Source organism: Sander vitreus, chromosome 1 (genome assembly GCF_031162955.1).
Source record: "Sander vitreus isolate 19-12246 chromosome 1, sanVit1, whole genome shotgun sequence".
Lineage (NCBI taxonomy): Eukaryota > Metazoa > Chordata > Actinopteri > Perciformes > Percidae > Sander > Sander vitreus.
The window spans coordinates 1773195-1789142 of NC_135855.1; the positions used below are offsets into that span (position 1 = coordinate 1773195).

Sequence of the window (15948 nt, forward strand, 5' to 3'; positions counted from 1 at the left end):
CATAATGGAAACTTTTAGTAAAAGACGTGGACATTTTACTGTGCCCTTTCCAACAACAAGCAACAAGTAAAACAAGATCAATTTCAAGTTGTAGCCTATTGGGGTGGCAGTAGTCTGTAGTAGGGTTGGGTATCGTTTGGGTTTTTTCCGATACCGGTGCTAAAACAATACTTTTAAAGCGGTGCCGGTGCCTAAATTGAAATATATATAATATATTTATAATGTATATAATATAAAATGTAAAAAAAAAAGAGACGAAACGAAACAAAACGACAGTTGGCGACATTAAAGAACGGCTTGTTTATTGCTAAGGCCATATGGTCAAAATTAAATGATTGATTAATAATGTAATCACTATAACTTATAACAACTTATTTCACCAGTAAATTGCTGGTAAACGACGAAAACAAGCACCAGACGGGAAAAGGGTATTTCACAATAACTTAAAATACACCATAAGGCTGGCGAGTTTCAAAGAAACGCACCATCCCACTGTTGGAATCCTCTCCAGGGAAATACAGTCACACTTTACACCGTTTAACGTAAGCTGTCAGCATTTTAACCGTTGGGTTTAATCCAGCTACTATCTGGTAACGTAGCGTCCCGTGCAGCGATGCTTCTGGAAAAAAAAAAAAAAGTCAGGCACCGAAATTTTCGTTCTTATTCGGTCTCGTTACTACTGTTTACGTCAGATTCAGTACCCAACCTTAGTCTGTAGGGAGTTGGGTTGGGAACCGGAGGGTCGCTCCAAGTGCCCATAGGTTCAAGGTTCAAGTCCCCATACGGACCAAAGTATGGTGGTGGACTGGTAGCTGGAGAGGTGCTAGTTCACCTCCTGGGCACTGACAAAGTGCTCTTGAGCAAGGCACCGAACCCACAACTGCTTGGGGGCGCCTTTTCATGTGCAGCTCCCTCACTGTGACATCTCTCCATTAATGCATGTACAGATACTGAGCATGTGTGTGTATTTCAGGCCTGTGTGTAATGTGTGTAATAACAACAGAGTGAAAACATTGTAATTTCCCTGTTTAAGTAATATAGAAGCTTATAGTGGAGAAGCAGGGAAAGAGAGTATTTAAAGTGACCTTTTGGGAGAAGTCTTGTGTGGACAGTGGCCATTTTAATTCAGGTTGAATAGAACAAAACACTCAGACAAGATCACCTTTTCTCCACCAACTGACTAGCTTGAGGCTAGAAATCTAAATAATGTGACAGATAATAGTCATCATGACCATCTGGTTTCTAGGTCTGGGAAAAGAGCTGCTCATGTTCAGTGATTGTATAATTGGTCTATGGGGGGTGGTTTTGGTAAAAAAAGTACAAAGAACACACTAAACCATTAACATTTCAGTTGCTTTTCTCTATATGTAATTTGGGAAATAGAATAAGACAGAGAGAGGCCTTTCTCTTTCTTCATGTGCCCCATCCAATAAACTGTTTTAGGCCTGTGGAGAGGAGAGAGGAACAGAGCGACCTAGCAAATTACTTAGCAAATCAGTCACTTACCCATCACTTTAACGAAGTAGGCATCAGCTTCAAAATTGTTCTTCAAAGCATGGATGATCAAGTCGTTTTTGCCCTCTGCCTGGCTGAGAACCAGCATGTCTAATATACCCTGCAAATGAAGACAGGCATATAGATAAGGGACAATGGGAGCATGGTGTGTGTGTGTCTTCTGATGTACATTTTTATCCCTCTAACATACTGGGTGACTGATCCAGCATTATATTATCATCTCCGCTCTTCATTTCTTCTTTTCCTCACTACGTCTCTCTCTCACATTTATAAAGCCTCTCTCAGAGAGAGAGAGAGAGAGAGAGAGAGAGAGAGAGAGAGAGAGAAGAATTTAACAGACAGGCTGCATGAGCAGTAATAATTAATTCTGATAAGATAGGCACATACAGCAGATTGCAATACAGTCGCACATTCTGGGTGTGGGTGTGTGGAAGAATCTGTGAAGAATTTTTGACAAAGTATGTACTCTATGTATGTTCACAAGTGTGTAAAACTGTGTGTGTTTCAATGAACACCATTGTCACCATCGAAATCCGGGTTAACATAAATGAAAAAAAACTGGATGTATGAGAGGTGTAGAAAAACCATATAATAGTGCTTCTTCTTGTAAATACAAAGACTGAGTAAAGTAGGCTTGCACACAAACTACTGTATGCACTTTAAACAACATTCCTGATTAGAAACAAACACTAAACTGAACACGACATCGTCCTCTTCAGTCCAATTATGGAATATTACTTCTGAGCATGAAAGGAAAAGCATACACTTAAAGTCATTTTGTTGACGTCGAAAAAAGCTTTACCCATAATCCACTTTTCTACATTAGAGAAACCAAATCTTCTTGTGTGCTCTGTGAGATGTATTCATTCTCTTCTCAACGTGGCATATAATTATTTAATAAAGTAGAAATGTGGATGTCATTTTAGCGGCATATCTAACTATCTCATATGTGGATGCCTGTGCATTACTTAGACAGATAAGAGGCGACGGACAAAGGTGGGGGCATTTAGAGAGAGAGACATCTAGAGAGACAGATGTAGTAAAAGCTGTGAAGAAATGGAAGGAAAAAGAACGAGAGAAAGGATGGTGCTGTATGTGACTAAAACAAGCTCCGAGCAACTTTATCTCAACACAAACTACTCACGTCCTCATAGATGTCAAAGAATGTTGCCATGATGGCATTTTGGATGGCTCCCAGATCTGATTGGTCCCAGTGGATGTGGAACATCCTTCCTACACTCTGGCAACTGGTGTTGCTACAGGGCACGTTCTCCAACAGAAAGGCCTGCTGACCACTGGGAGGCAGAGAGAAAGAGAAAGAGAGAGGGATGGTGGGAAAATGCATGTTATCAATTGCATCTGGATGGTCACAATGAAGCATCTTGATAAACAGAATAGGAAAATTGCTCATGTCACCAGCTGATCAGTCTGACTTTTTTAAAGGCTCAATCATACCAGCTGACTCTTAAAATCAGTCACATTCAAATACACCAATGTGGTGGTATTTAAAATCTGGAAAATCACTCACTGCTGACTCCTCACATACCATTTCTGAAGCTGACCCTGGTACCACCCCCAACTTCCCTCTCCTCTTGCTATGAGCTGGACTGATGCAGTGTATTGGTATTATATCACAAAAGAGGTGTCTAAGCTAGGGGTCTGACGCTTAGGCCAAACATAATAGTGCTGTATTTCTTACAATAAATAGTCCACAATCCTTTGTGATGTAATACAAGTGTCTATGACTGAACTATAAATGGTATCCCAACATTAGCCACTTTTAAAAAAATACCAAATTGTGGCTAATTCGGGAACAATCTTGCTCTCATATTTAGTTTTTTACACTGTGCTCTCATTGTATACATTTTCATTTCTTTTTATTTCATCTTTATTGTATTTTTAATAATAATGTAAATCTGTATTTTGTTCAGTGGAGAAGCACGCTGCTACAAACCAGTACTCCAAGAACCGCAGGGCAGAGAAGATTGCACAGCTGAGACAGGAACTTCGACTCTTAAAGAGAGGCAGTTCAGGGGGGCAACCGAGGATATGAAGCCAGGGCTGGCAGAACTACGAGGCATTCTCAGAAAGAAGCTGCTGACCCTCCGCCGAGCAGAGTGGCATAGGAGGCGGGCTAAGGAGAGAGCCAAAAGACGAGCTGCCTTCCTAGCAAACCCTTTTGGGTTTACCAAACAGCTGCTAGGCCAGAAACGCAGTCGCCACCTCACTTGCTCAAAAGAGGAAATAGACACCTATCTGCATGACACCTTTAGCGATGCAGCCCAGGAAGAGGGCCTCGGCAAATGCAGACACCTCATCAACCCATCTACACCAACCACTGACTTCAACATCAAAGTACCCAGTTGGAAAGAAATCCAAACTGGCAAGGCTTCCAGAACCAGCTCAGCACCAGGACCCAATGGTGTGCCATACTCTGGTATACAAGAGGTGCCCCAAGCTCTTGCACCGTCTGTGGAAGATCCTGAGGCTCATCTGGAGGAGGGGGAAAGTTGCCCAACAATGGAGATCTACAGAAGGGGTGTGGGTTCCAAAGGAAGAAAAGTCAACCACCACTGAGCAGTTTAGGACCATCTCGCTGCTAAATGTCGAGGGGAAGATATTTTTCAGTATCCTTTCCCAACGGCTGTCAGACTACTTCCTAAAGAACCAGTACATCGACCCCTCTGTGCAAAAGGGAGGGATACCAGGGGTTCCCGGGTGCCTTGAACACAGTGGAGTGGTGACACAACTGATCAGAGAGGCTCATGAAGGGAAAGGAAACCTGGCTGTACTATGGCTGGACTTAGCCAATGCGTATGGCTCCATACCCCACAAGCTAGTGGAGGATGCATTGGGGAGACATCATGTTCCGAGCAGCATCAAGATCCTCATCATCGATTATTATAACTAACTTTAATCTGAGGTTCACTTCCGGCAAAGTTACATCTGAGCGGCATCGTCTGGAAAAGGGGATCATCACTGGATGCACTGTTTCAGTGATTCTCTTTTCCCTGGCCATGAACATGCTAGTCAAATCCGCTGAGCCGGAATGCAGAGGCCCCAAAACCAAGTCCGTAATCCGTCATTCATGGATGATCTGACAGTAACAACTTTGTCAGTCCCAGGATGCAGATGGATCCTCCAGGGCTTAGAGAGGTTAACCACCAGGGCTAGGATGCGTTTCAAGCCAGAAAAATCCAGGTCCCTGGTACTGAAGAGAGGGAAGGTAACAGACCGGTTCCACTTCTCCCTAGGAAGTACCCCAAACCCATCAGTCACAATGAAGCCTGTGAAGAGCCTTGGAAAAACCTTTGACTGCTCTCTAAAGGATGCCACTTGCATCAGGGCAACAAATGAACAACTGGAGAGCTGGCTGACTACAGTCGATAAATCAGGCCTTCCGGGGAAATTCAAAGCCTGGTTATACCAACATGGCATCCTACCTATGATATTGTGGCCATTGTTGGTGTATGAATTTCCAATCTCCACCGTGGAAGGATTTGAGAGGAGGGTGAGCAATTACCTGCGACGGTGGTTGGGCTTGCCAAGAAGTCTGAGAAGCATCGCCCTCTACGGCAACAAAAACAAGCTAACGCTACCAATCAACAGCCTTAGCGAAGAGTTCATGGTTACCAGAGCAAGGGAGGTGCTTCAGTACAGGGAATCCAAGGACCCAAGAGTATCTCAAGCTGGCATTGAGGTCAGGACTGGCAGAAAGTGGAGGGCACATGAGGCAGTGGACCAGGCAGAATCACGGCTGCGCCACAAGGAAATGGTGGGTTCTGTGGCTATCAGCCGTGCAGGACTGGGAAGCACTCCAACAACCCATTACAACAAACTGAAGGGCAAGGAAAGGCGGGACCTAGTCCAAAAAGAAGTGAGGGCTGGGGTCGAGGAGCAGCGTGCAAGCCAGATGGTGGGATTGAGGCAACAGGGCGCATGGACCAGATGGGAAGATGCCATGGAGAGAAAGATTTCATGGGCGGAGCTGTGGAGGGCTGAGCCCTATTGCATCAAATTTCTCATTCAGTCGGTCTATGACACCCTGCCCAGCCCATCTAATCTCTTTTGTTGGGGCAAGGTTGAGACTCCAGCATGCACCTTGTGCCGGGGAAGAGGAACTCTGGAGCACATCCTCAGCAGCTGTCCTAAAGCACTTGGGGATGGTCGCTGGCGCCATGACCAAGTGCTGAAGGCAGTTGCTGAGTCCATCACTACTGCCATCGATCAGAGCAAGGGTTTACAACCACCAAGGCACAATATTTCATTCTTAAGAGCAGGAGAACACCCGCCTACCCGACCAAAAGTTCAGATAGGCCTGCTGGGAACAGCGAATGACAGCTAAGGGTGGACCTGGGGAAGCAACTCAGATTCCCCCGAGACATCGTGGAGACCAGCCTTAGACCTGACATGGTTCTATTCTCAGTAACATCCAAGCAGATTATCTTGTTGGAGCTAACAGTGCCCTGGGAGGAGAGGATGGAGGAAGCCAGTGCAAGAAAGAGGGAGAAATATGTGTAGCTGGTAGAGGAGTGTCGGAGACGGGGGTGGCGTGCACAGTGCTTGCCCATCGAGGTTGAGGGAAGGGGCTTTGAAGGAAAATCACTGTGCAGAGCCTACAGCCTCCTGGGAATCACAGGGGCACGCAAGAGAAGAGCCATCAGTACAGCTTCAGAGGCTGCAGAGAAAGCCTCACGATGGCTGTGGATCAGGAGGGACAAACAGTGGGCGAACGCTTCTTGGACACAGGCCGGGAACTGATCACTCTCGGTCGGGTCACCTGGGTGAGGGGGTCTGAAGTGGAAAGACCCGAAACCCCCTATGACCTCAGGTACTATCACTGATGATGTGTCCAAAAGTGCATCACAAGATGTATCAGGCATGAAAACGGGTCAGGGGTGAAAAAGGTGAGAAGGATATTACCCCTCTAGGGGGGTCCGAGGGCATGCTCCCCTGGAAGAAAATGTTAAATATTCCATATTTTAAAGCATCAATCTGATGCATTTTGAGATGCATTTTTTGCCAACCAACAGTGTAATATTTCAATATGCACTCATTAAAGTTAATTTGACTGGCAAAACAGTTAAAGTCCTTCTGACATTACACAATAATAAAACTCATCATTTTTAAAAACTTTTACTTCTTCCAACCGTATGTTAAATAAAGAGTCAATGTGGATTTACATATTGCAATAATATCATAATCCTACAATGAATCATTGTGAAAACTAAACTTTACTACTTTGGCCAGGTCATCATCAAAAAAGCGAATTAGTACATTCATGATTTTGTCCATGTTGATATTAGCTGCTTTATTTACATTTATTAAAAACGTCGCATTGTTTATCTTTTCATATAGCTAGACGTCTAAACTCTGGGCCGTTATGTTTAAAAACCTGCCATGCTGATTCCAAACAGACAGCTTTGTCAAGGCAGTTTGGGCTTCAGATGGCTTTTACACAGTGGCCATCGTTAATGACAAATCGTGTTCCGCTATGAACGTGCACACTCGTATTGTTTGTATCACGGTCGGTCAGTAAAGGAGCAGTCGCAACGGTAGCGGTCGTTGCCGGTAACGTACTCGTATTACAGAGTGCACGGACCGAAGCTTTGTGACTAGCAGCCCTTACTTACCGCTGCTGCCGTACAGTGTCTTCCTTGACCATGCGCTGCAGAAGCACCCGGCTCCCTCAGTTTGAGGCGCCAAGTGCTAAACGGCTTCCCGTCTCCACCCTGTATCTACATGCTCCAAGTTTGATAAACTTTGCCTCCATTTTTTTTAGCCGCGTTACCACGGAGACCACACCGGCAGAGCACTCACATTTCGGCAAAGACCCGCCCTACTTTGCATCTGATTGGCTAGAACTCGTTTCATTGGTAGGTGGAAGTTCGATGATTGGTTAAATCCAGCGCATCAAAACAAATGCCATGTGGACTTTTTAATTTATTTATTTTTCAAAAATAGTCATATGCCAGAGTACTTAACCCCCCCCCCCACCTTTTTCTCATCGAATCTACACGAGGTAGGTCACCTATTTTGGTTTCAAAACGGCGAATTTCGCCGAAAGGTGAGTGATTTTAATGTCTGATATATGTAATAACTATGTATTTTTTATTTGTAACCAAAAGCCCTACTAGGGACAAGTGTCGAGAATTAGCTTCGGCTAAAAACACTATGATACATACATCAGATGACTGTTGAAGTTTATCTATGTTTTTTTGTACCTGTCCCTATCTAAATAAACCTTAAAAAAAATGACATTGTTATATTTCATTCTATACAGTTTTGAACCAGAAAATCCGTTTGGTAACACTCACTTTGTCCATAACTCCTACTTACTTCTACTTCACTCTTAATGTACTTGTGTAATGGAGCTCCAATAAAAGGTGATTTCACCCTCTTAAATGTACAACTCTCGACCCATTTAAAAAGAGCTCAACCTAGATCCCTCTACAACTAGTACATATCAGCACTCTCTAATCTAGGCTTCCTCAGCACAGTCATTGAGAAGAGTGTTGGTTTACTTCCTAACTGTCAATCAAATAAATTACATATGTCAATAAGGGTTTGTGCACAAGGCAGTCCTGAAACAGCCCTTCTCAACATACAGTAATCAATGATTTAAGAGTACTAGTTGAGAACTCGTTTGGAGCGTGTGTCTGTTCAGAACAGGCCGATTGCTTGGTTCCCATTATTTCTTTCCCCAGAACTGTATCTAACTATAAGTGCGGTTCAATCAGGCGAGGCTCGGCTGCGGCTCATCTAGACATTCAGCGTGTCCCCTTTAATACGTCTAGCCGTCACGCATCCAGGTAGCGATGTGGCCTGGGTGAAGCAAGCAGCTACAGCGCGCAGATGACCAGAGAATTGTGAGCAACACACACATGCACAGAGGTTCCTCGATTTATAGTTAGATATAGTGATAGAGTGTGTTGGTTTCTAGCTTTAACAGAGAATAAATACATTCTGCAACATATTAAGTTTCAGGGTGGATTTACTCTTTTCAAAATAAGAGCATCAGTATTTAAGAGAACGAGAGCTGCCTCAGGCTGGAGCCCCAAGCCCCTGTGGTAGTACAAGAGCCACAGGCACTGCTCTCCTGCTCTGCTGCACATATGTCTACCCCCAGTTAGATAAGAATTACCTTGCTACACATACTGCACAGCTCACAATTTTGCATGCATGCATTTGTAGCAAGACACACAAACATGTACTTCTTGTCTACCGACAAGGGGAATCATTTCTATGTTTAATTATTTTCTGCTTGATTGGATATACAGCAAACTTTGCATTGTTGTGGCCACACCCTGCATTTGGCCTGTTTGTGGATTTTGGATAAGTGGCGAGTAATTTACTAGAGCTGAAATAAAACCCATCCACTTTGGGACTATCTCTGCCTGTCCTTTGTGTGCTCAGTACTTGTCACCATCCCCCATTTGATTCCCTGGGGAGACTGAATCCCCTTCTTTCTCTATCTATGTGTCTATCTGTCTCTGGAGACAGCTCCCTGTACCTGTTCTTAGATCGCCGTGGTAATGGTGATGGGAAAAACAGACTCTGGTCTAAAAAAAAAAGACTAATCATGAAAGCCCTCCCTCTCTCAGGACTTTACTCCCCACCCTTCCCTCTCTATCCCAATGCAAGTGTCTTGGGAGTGGAGGGGAAGGCAGAATACAAGCTAAGAGCCTGGTGGGACATCTGTCATCTAGGATGCGCTTTAAAACTCACACTTAAAAAGAATGTGTGAGGCAGGGATATAATATAAAATGTGCCACCCTTGCAGCAAAATTTTAATCTGTCACAATGTCAAAAAAGAGGGATATCTAACTAAAATGGAAGGGGTCTCTGCGTGTCCGTCCTTTGGGGTTTCTCGACTTCACACTTGGCGGGGTATATTTTTGAGAATCCAATGTGCAGTGTTGAGTGCTAACTCTTGAGATCTGCAGTACATATTTATAAGTAGTGTGTTATGTACACACTGTCTAGTGTATTGAGAAGGGACCCCTATAAACTGTTACAACGCCGAAGGGCATGCTGGGTACAGCTCGCTCTTAGTCACTTGCAACAGTACGTTCAAGAGCCGATGAAGAGAGACCAGAGAGACCGGAGATGTTACATTCTAGAAACTCAACCACTTCAAGCATCAGCGATGAAGGCTTTTTGTTCCAGGAAAAAGTCTTTTCACAAATAGCTAGCCGTTAGCAAATGACGTGTATACTCGATCATTGCTAGGGGATGCAACTATGTCATGGTGTATTGCTCAGGACCAAAGGAAGCGCAGTGTAGAGTGTGAAGCTGTTCTCGAGAAAGCTGCAAGCAGTGTTCCAAACAGACACGTTTTGTGTGAGTGTGTTCCTTGATAAAAAAACGTTGATTGATTACTGTCATTAGTATGCTGTTGTCACCCACCCTGAAACTGTGTTGACTTTTCTTGGGCAAAATGCACATTCGTGGAGAAATGAGTCTGAAGTGATGTATGATACACGGCACGATAGAGACAGATAAAAGTGTTTTCTTGTCGTAACATGTCCCAACCCTACAATTGACGCCAAAAGTCTATCTTTATTATTATGACTTCAAATCTCTACAAAAGGAGATTGAGACAAAAACAGATGAATTCAGCATGAAAACAGCAAACAGGGATGGAGATGCTGTCACGGTCCAGGCTGTGCCTCTCCCTCATTCTGTGTTTCTTGTTGGTTACCTGTGTTCTCTCTCTCTCTCTCTCTCTCTCTCTCTCTCTCTCTGTGCCTGTGTGTGTTTGCCTGGCCGTGGTGTTCCATTCCACTCCTGCTGCCAATCAACCTGCACACCTGCGAACCACCCACTCATCAAGCTTTTGGGTCCAAAATTAACACAACCTAACAGATGCCAAACTGCCAAGTCTCTCACACTTAGGCTAGGACTGCAGGCTTTAATGAATCAATCAATTCAATTTATTGCCAGATCTGATTTGATTTTGACTGACTGTTCGCATTATTTATATAGACGTATCTTTCACTATGTAAAGTCTATGGGAAAGTGCTCAATTGTGACAGAGAGTGACATCAGAGTCGCATGAATTCCGAACTGACTGTCCAGACTGAGGTCGCATTTAAAAAAAAATCTGACCTGTAATGGATTTGGACCACATATGAAAGTGGCCCAAATCAGAACTGGAAAAGGTTGGATGCCATGTGACTTGGGCTGTTCACACTGTCATGGAAAAATCGGATTTGGGTCACTTTGGCCTGCAGTCTGAACGTAGCAGCGCGCGCACACACACACACACACACACACACACACACACACACACACACACACACACACACACACACACACACACACACACACACACACTAGAATGCAGGAGTAGTTCATCAGTTCAGCTGAATTACACTAGAATGCAGGAGTAGTTCATCAGTTCAGCTGAATTTTGGCATTTTAGCATTTCAAATAGTCCCTTTCATTTTATCCAAAACTTGCTGGAATCAGAAGCGGACATTGCAATGTAAGTGCAATATTAGGGTTATTGTACAGGTAGGTTAGTCCCAAATGCTCATACAGTAGGAAAGGTCTGGATTCAGCTGCCAATGTGACAATCATCTTTATTTAAACACCGCAAAGCCCAGAAAAGTGCAAGGATTTAATTAACTCCTAACGCAGACACATCGAGCCTCGAGCACACAGATTCAAAGAGCGTCAGTTAAGATGGCAGTTTTCCCTGCAGACGTGCTGGTGTTTTAGAATGTCTGCATCTTTATGTGTGGGAAGGGGGGAGGGGTGGGACTGGGGACTTGTACTGTATTAACACTTGGGCTGTGATTACACATATACTAGCTGGAGGTTTGGTTAAAGGTCATTCTGTGTTATCCATCAGTACAGCATATGCACAAGACCCTTCCTCCCTTCTCATTAGGCTTAAAGTTAACAGCACATACAGAATGTGACCAGTCACTAAGGACCTGCCACTGCAGCACCTACTGGTCAAGACACACTCCTAATGGTGAGCACTGATTGGCTCAGTGGCAGATAATCAGGTCTCTGGCTGCAAGAAACTGCGCAATTTTTTCAGGAACAGCAAGTGTGTGTGTGTGATTGTGTGTGTGTGCACAGATAAAAATGCAGCCATTTCATAGCTGTAGGATGAACTTTAGGAGGCATTTGATTGTTATCCACAAATGTGTGCGTGTCCTTTCTAAGATTTCTGTACTTCAAAAGAACCTCTCTCCAGCACCGCAGGGGTGGTGATGAACTCGAGGTCATACACACACACACACACACACACACACACACACACACACACACACACACACACACACACACACAGAGAGAGAAAACAAATATGTTAGATTTGTATTAACTGTAGTAGGTTTGACTGCAAACCTGCTAATATTTTTGAGCTTTGTCAGCCGGACACTGGCACCATTTCACTTGCATACGTGTGTTGAGAATGTGAAACAGTTATTTGGTTGCACTGGGGCGAATGACTGACTGGACCCGGATTGGCAGTATACATTGATTGGTTAAACTCTGATGCTAACCAATCAGTTATGGAATCTTCTATGTCTCAGATTTTTAGCTGGAGCTAACCCTCAGATCTTATCAGCTGTTGCTAATGCACGTTCATTCTGTGAGGAGCTTGATGACAGGCCAAAAGAAAACTTGGCTGTTGCCAGGTTTTGGTGCTCTCTGCAAGCTGGTGTCGATACACAGCAAAAGAACATTTGTGAGGGAAGAAACTCCACTCACTAACACCACTGTACAATCACGTGCTTTTGTATTTCCAAAAAGACCAAACGAGTGAGGCGTCTTCTCTCCAGCTCATCGTGTTATGTCAATTTCAGGAGTCGCATTCTCCCAGTGAAACGTTTAATTATATCATATCATTAGTTATAGATTATCTACTTAATAGTTAAGGTGTGCCACATTTAGCAGGTGACAACTGTTATTTGTTATATCTCATGCTGCTATGTATATATTTAATTTGTACAATATGTACAGACAGAGCATCTTTGGTTTGGGTTGAAATTTAGATTGTAGCGTGTAATTCAAGGGCTGTTAAGCGATTAAAGAAAATCTAATTCATACCATGCTTTGTGATTAATAAATCTAAATTAAACGCCTATGTCAATATTTGCTGTGAGAATCATTTAAAAATAACATTCTAACATTTTTTTTAAGTTTCTCCCCCTCCTTTAATCTCTGATCACTCACACTCTCTCTCTCTCTCTCACACACACACACACACACACACACACACACACACACACACACACACACACACACACACACACGGTGCACAGCAGAGAAAGCTGCAGTAAAGACTCGGCAGTACCCTAACTTGTTGCTCTCGCTACCAATACTAACTGCACTGTCTCAACAATGTTAGGCTGAAAAATGTGCTGTTCTGTTGAGAATAAGCTATGAGCAATCCGCTAGCTGCTGGGATATTTTCCTAACAGTAGATGAGAGAGACTAGGAGGAAACACTGGAGCACATCGTGGAGGTGTGTTTATTTGTGCTTTAGAACATTACCGCAGTGAAACAATCAGAAAATAATGTATTCCTCTGATTCACTGTTATTTTCTCGCTAACGCTTAGCTTCCTCTCAACATTCACTCTCTACCTCGCTCTGCTCACTGTCTCTCTGGCTGTACGAGCCGGGGAGGAGGGGCCGACTTTGAATGCTGTGTTAACTAACACCAGCTGACCAGAAGAACATTGTTGAGATTGCTCGTACATCCGATCGGTTTCTCAAATCAGATCTTTAAGACAGACTTTCTGAACTGTTATTTGCTAGTGATCAGACTGGAGTTACGTGTCCAGATATCACCAACCTATCTAAATGCTACACTGGGGATGCGGCTTTCCATCGCGAAGTTACGAGGTCTAGAAATGGAGGTCAATTTCGCCCACCATCTGCGCTGTCAAGTTGTGGTGCAAATCAGACTTTCTAAAATCAATCTGGATACAATCTAGATATTCAGATAAAACTGATTTGGGATGGCAGCTTGAACAAGGCAATAATATACTTAAATATTAACTTAATGTTCGACCATTTCCACCTAATGTTTAGCTTGATAATTAGCCTGCTGGTCAATTAAGTTTAAGCTCCTCATTTTGAGAAGGTAAAGGCATGGCAGGAAGTTTAACGCCACACATAATGTTTTCATTTTGTTCGGTGTCAAGTTCTGCGATTAAGCAACAGCGAGCAACTTTGTTAATTGGAACATTTATGTAAGCTTGACATTTTTTTAAATTAAATTGGATTAATGAAAAACAACACTTTAAAAGTAAGAGCAGTAGGTTCTTTTAGCCTGTGTCTACTAAACTAATGTCAGCATGTGTGTGTTGAGAATGTGCGAGGGTGTGTGCCTGGGGGCTTTGATTATTGTATGAACCCGGTGTCAGCATTGGGGGGTGTGTGTGTGTGTGTGTGGCTGCGGGGAGTCTTCCACTGTTCCTAGCTCTACCCTCCTCCCCTCTAATTGGCCTCCAGAGGGGCAGCCGGCCGGCGGGAGGCTGACCACTGATCACAATGATCCTTCTCTCCTTCCACCTCAGGCTCTCCGAGAGGACACGGTTACCTTTACTGTTTCCCCATTTATTCCTCCACTCATCCCTCCATCTCTCTACTCTTCTCCCTCAAGCTGAGAGGCTACCTCCATCTTGAGGTCTCTCCTTTCCTTTCCTATTTCCTCTTATCCACTCATACTATCCTCCTCCACCTTCATCCATCTGCCTTTGTTCCATATTTTCGCCCACCAATCACAACACCAAGTACTCTGTTAAAATGCCTTCTAGCCGTGTGTTATTTTTGCAGTATGATGTGGGTGCATTTGATAATGCTCTTTTCAGTTTTGACGATGGAAGCAACACAGCGGCAGACTTGTCTCTTCTTTCCTTGACAAAATGACCTAGCGTCCCCCCCTCTCCTCCTACACCACTTCACAAAGCCTCGGTCTCGATAAAAAATGCCTTTCAGGTTAGTTGGCCTGAGTCATGCACGGTTTATTTAACTTCAATTAGTCATCTATTAACATTACTAGATTTTTGTGTCATATTCATGTTATCAATATTAAAAATTTTGTTCTATGTTTTTAGAGGGAAAAAAAAAAACTACAGAAAATAAAGTTTAACATCTGTTGCACTGGCTTTGTGTGAGGATATCCTGCGGCTCCCTAATGACAATCAGTTATAATTACTTTTCTTATAGTCCTCAAATAAGGCTCTAGTCAGTATGGTAATGATGGTTCTTTTCAGTAATGGCAGTTACAAATCACTGTACTCCACTCCTTGATGCTTTTACAATTTTCACTCTCTCCGTTTAATTTTTTCATCTTGGGGAGTTTTCATCTCCTCAATTGCTATTGTCCTTCACCTCTGTGGTAGAAGTACAGCACATGTGGACACACAAAGATACCAGCAGGTTTCAGAAATCAAAACCTTTACATTCATTGTTTTAAAGCAAAAACATTGACTGAAAGTGGCTTTTTGGGATTCCACTAATCTAACGATCATAAAGAATTACCATTATAAGAGAAACAAAAGCACTAGTAACTTATGTTAAGGATGCAGAGACAAAATAAAGTCAACTTCTCCTAGACATACCGTGGCCTGGATTGTACCTCATTTGTACATCGCTTTGGACAAAAGCATCTGCCGAATGAATACATGTAAATCTAAAATGCAGTAAGAGTAGATGTATGGACTGTATATTACATCCGTGGTTCCAAACATTGCTTTCGTGACCCGTAAATACAAAGCCCTTTCTACTTGTGACCCCTTGTTGCAGGATGCATGTGTGAGCAGTTCAAGTGAAGAGGGATTTTACCCTAACAGACTGTTCACCCATTTTACACATACAGTAAAGGTCAGCCATGATGAGTACTACTCAAATTGTTGTGTATTGGAGGAGCTTTTGGAAGTTAGAGAAAATAACAAAAAGCATCACCTGGGCTATTTTCTAAAACATTATCTAATTTATCTCACTTTACCTAGTCTCGAAGTAGGCGTAGATGTTGTAAGGAGTTGAACATACACTGTCACTACTTACACAAACACTACGGTAAACCCCAGCTGAAATGACTCAGATTTAAAAGGTCACCAAATTATTGACAGATGGACAGTGAGAGAGAGACTGACAGAAATAACAAAAAGAGAAAAAGGCATGTGACAGTCACGAAAGGTGACTGAATGGAAGGAGAGGGCAGGTCCGCGCAGATGAAGTGACAGCGAGATGTTGTCAAGGCCTTGAGACACTGGTTTCTCATTCTGTTAGCCACTGTGGTGACGGACACAGGCGGTGACTCACAGCAACACACAAAGTCAAAGTACATCTATGGTAGTGTCACTCCTCTACACGAGCCTCCTGCCATCACTCATTCTTTCATCCTCCCTGCCTGCACCTCGCCTCTCACTCTGTTGTGTTACAAAGTCTGCTTTCTTTTC

At 43.4% G+C, this 15948-nt stretch overlaps 1 protein-coding gene across 1 annotated transcript in view; it reads right to left on the reverse strand.

Moving 5' to 3' along the window:
* The window catches only part of itfg1 (integrin alpha FG-GAP repeat containing 1), a 162562-nt gene that overhangs the window by 54937 nt on the left and 91677 nt on the right, over window positions 1-15948 (reverse strand). The window contains 2 exon segments of the mRNA XM_078246787.1: window positions 1507-1615; window positions 2660-2810. Coding sequence (XP_078102913.1) covers window positions 1507-1615; window positions 2660-2810 — 260 coding nt within the window.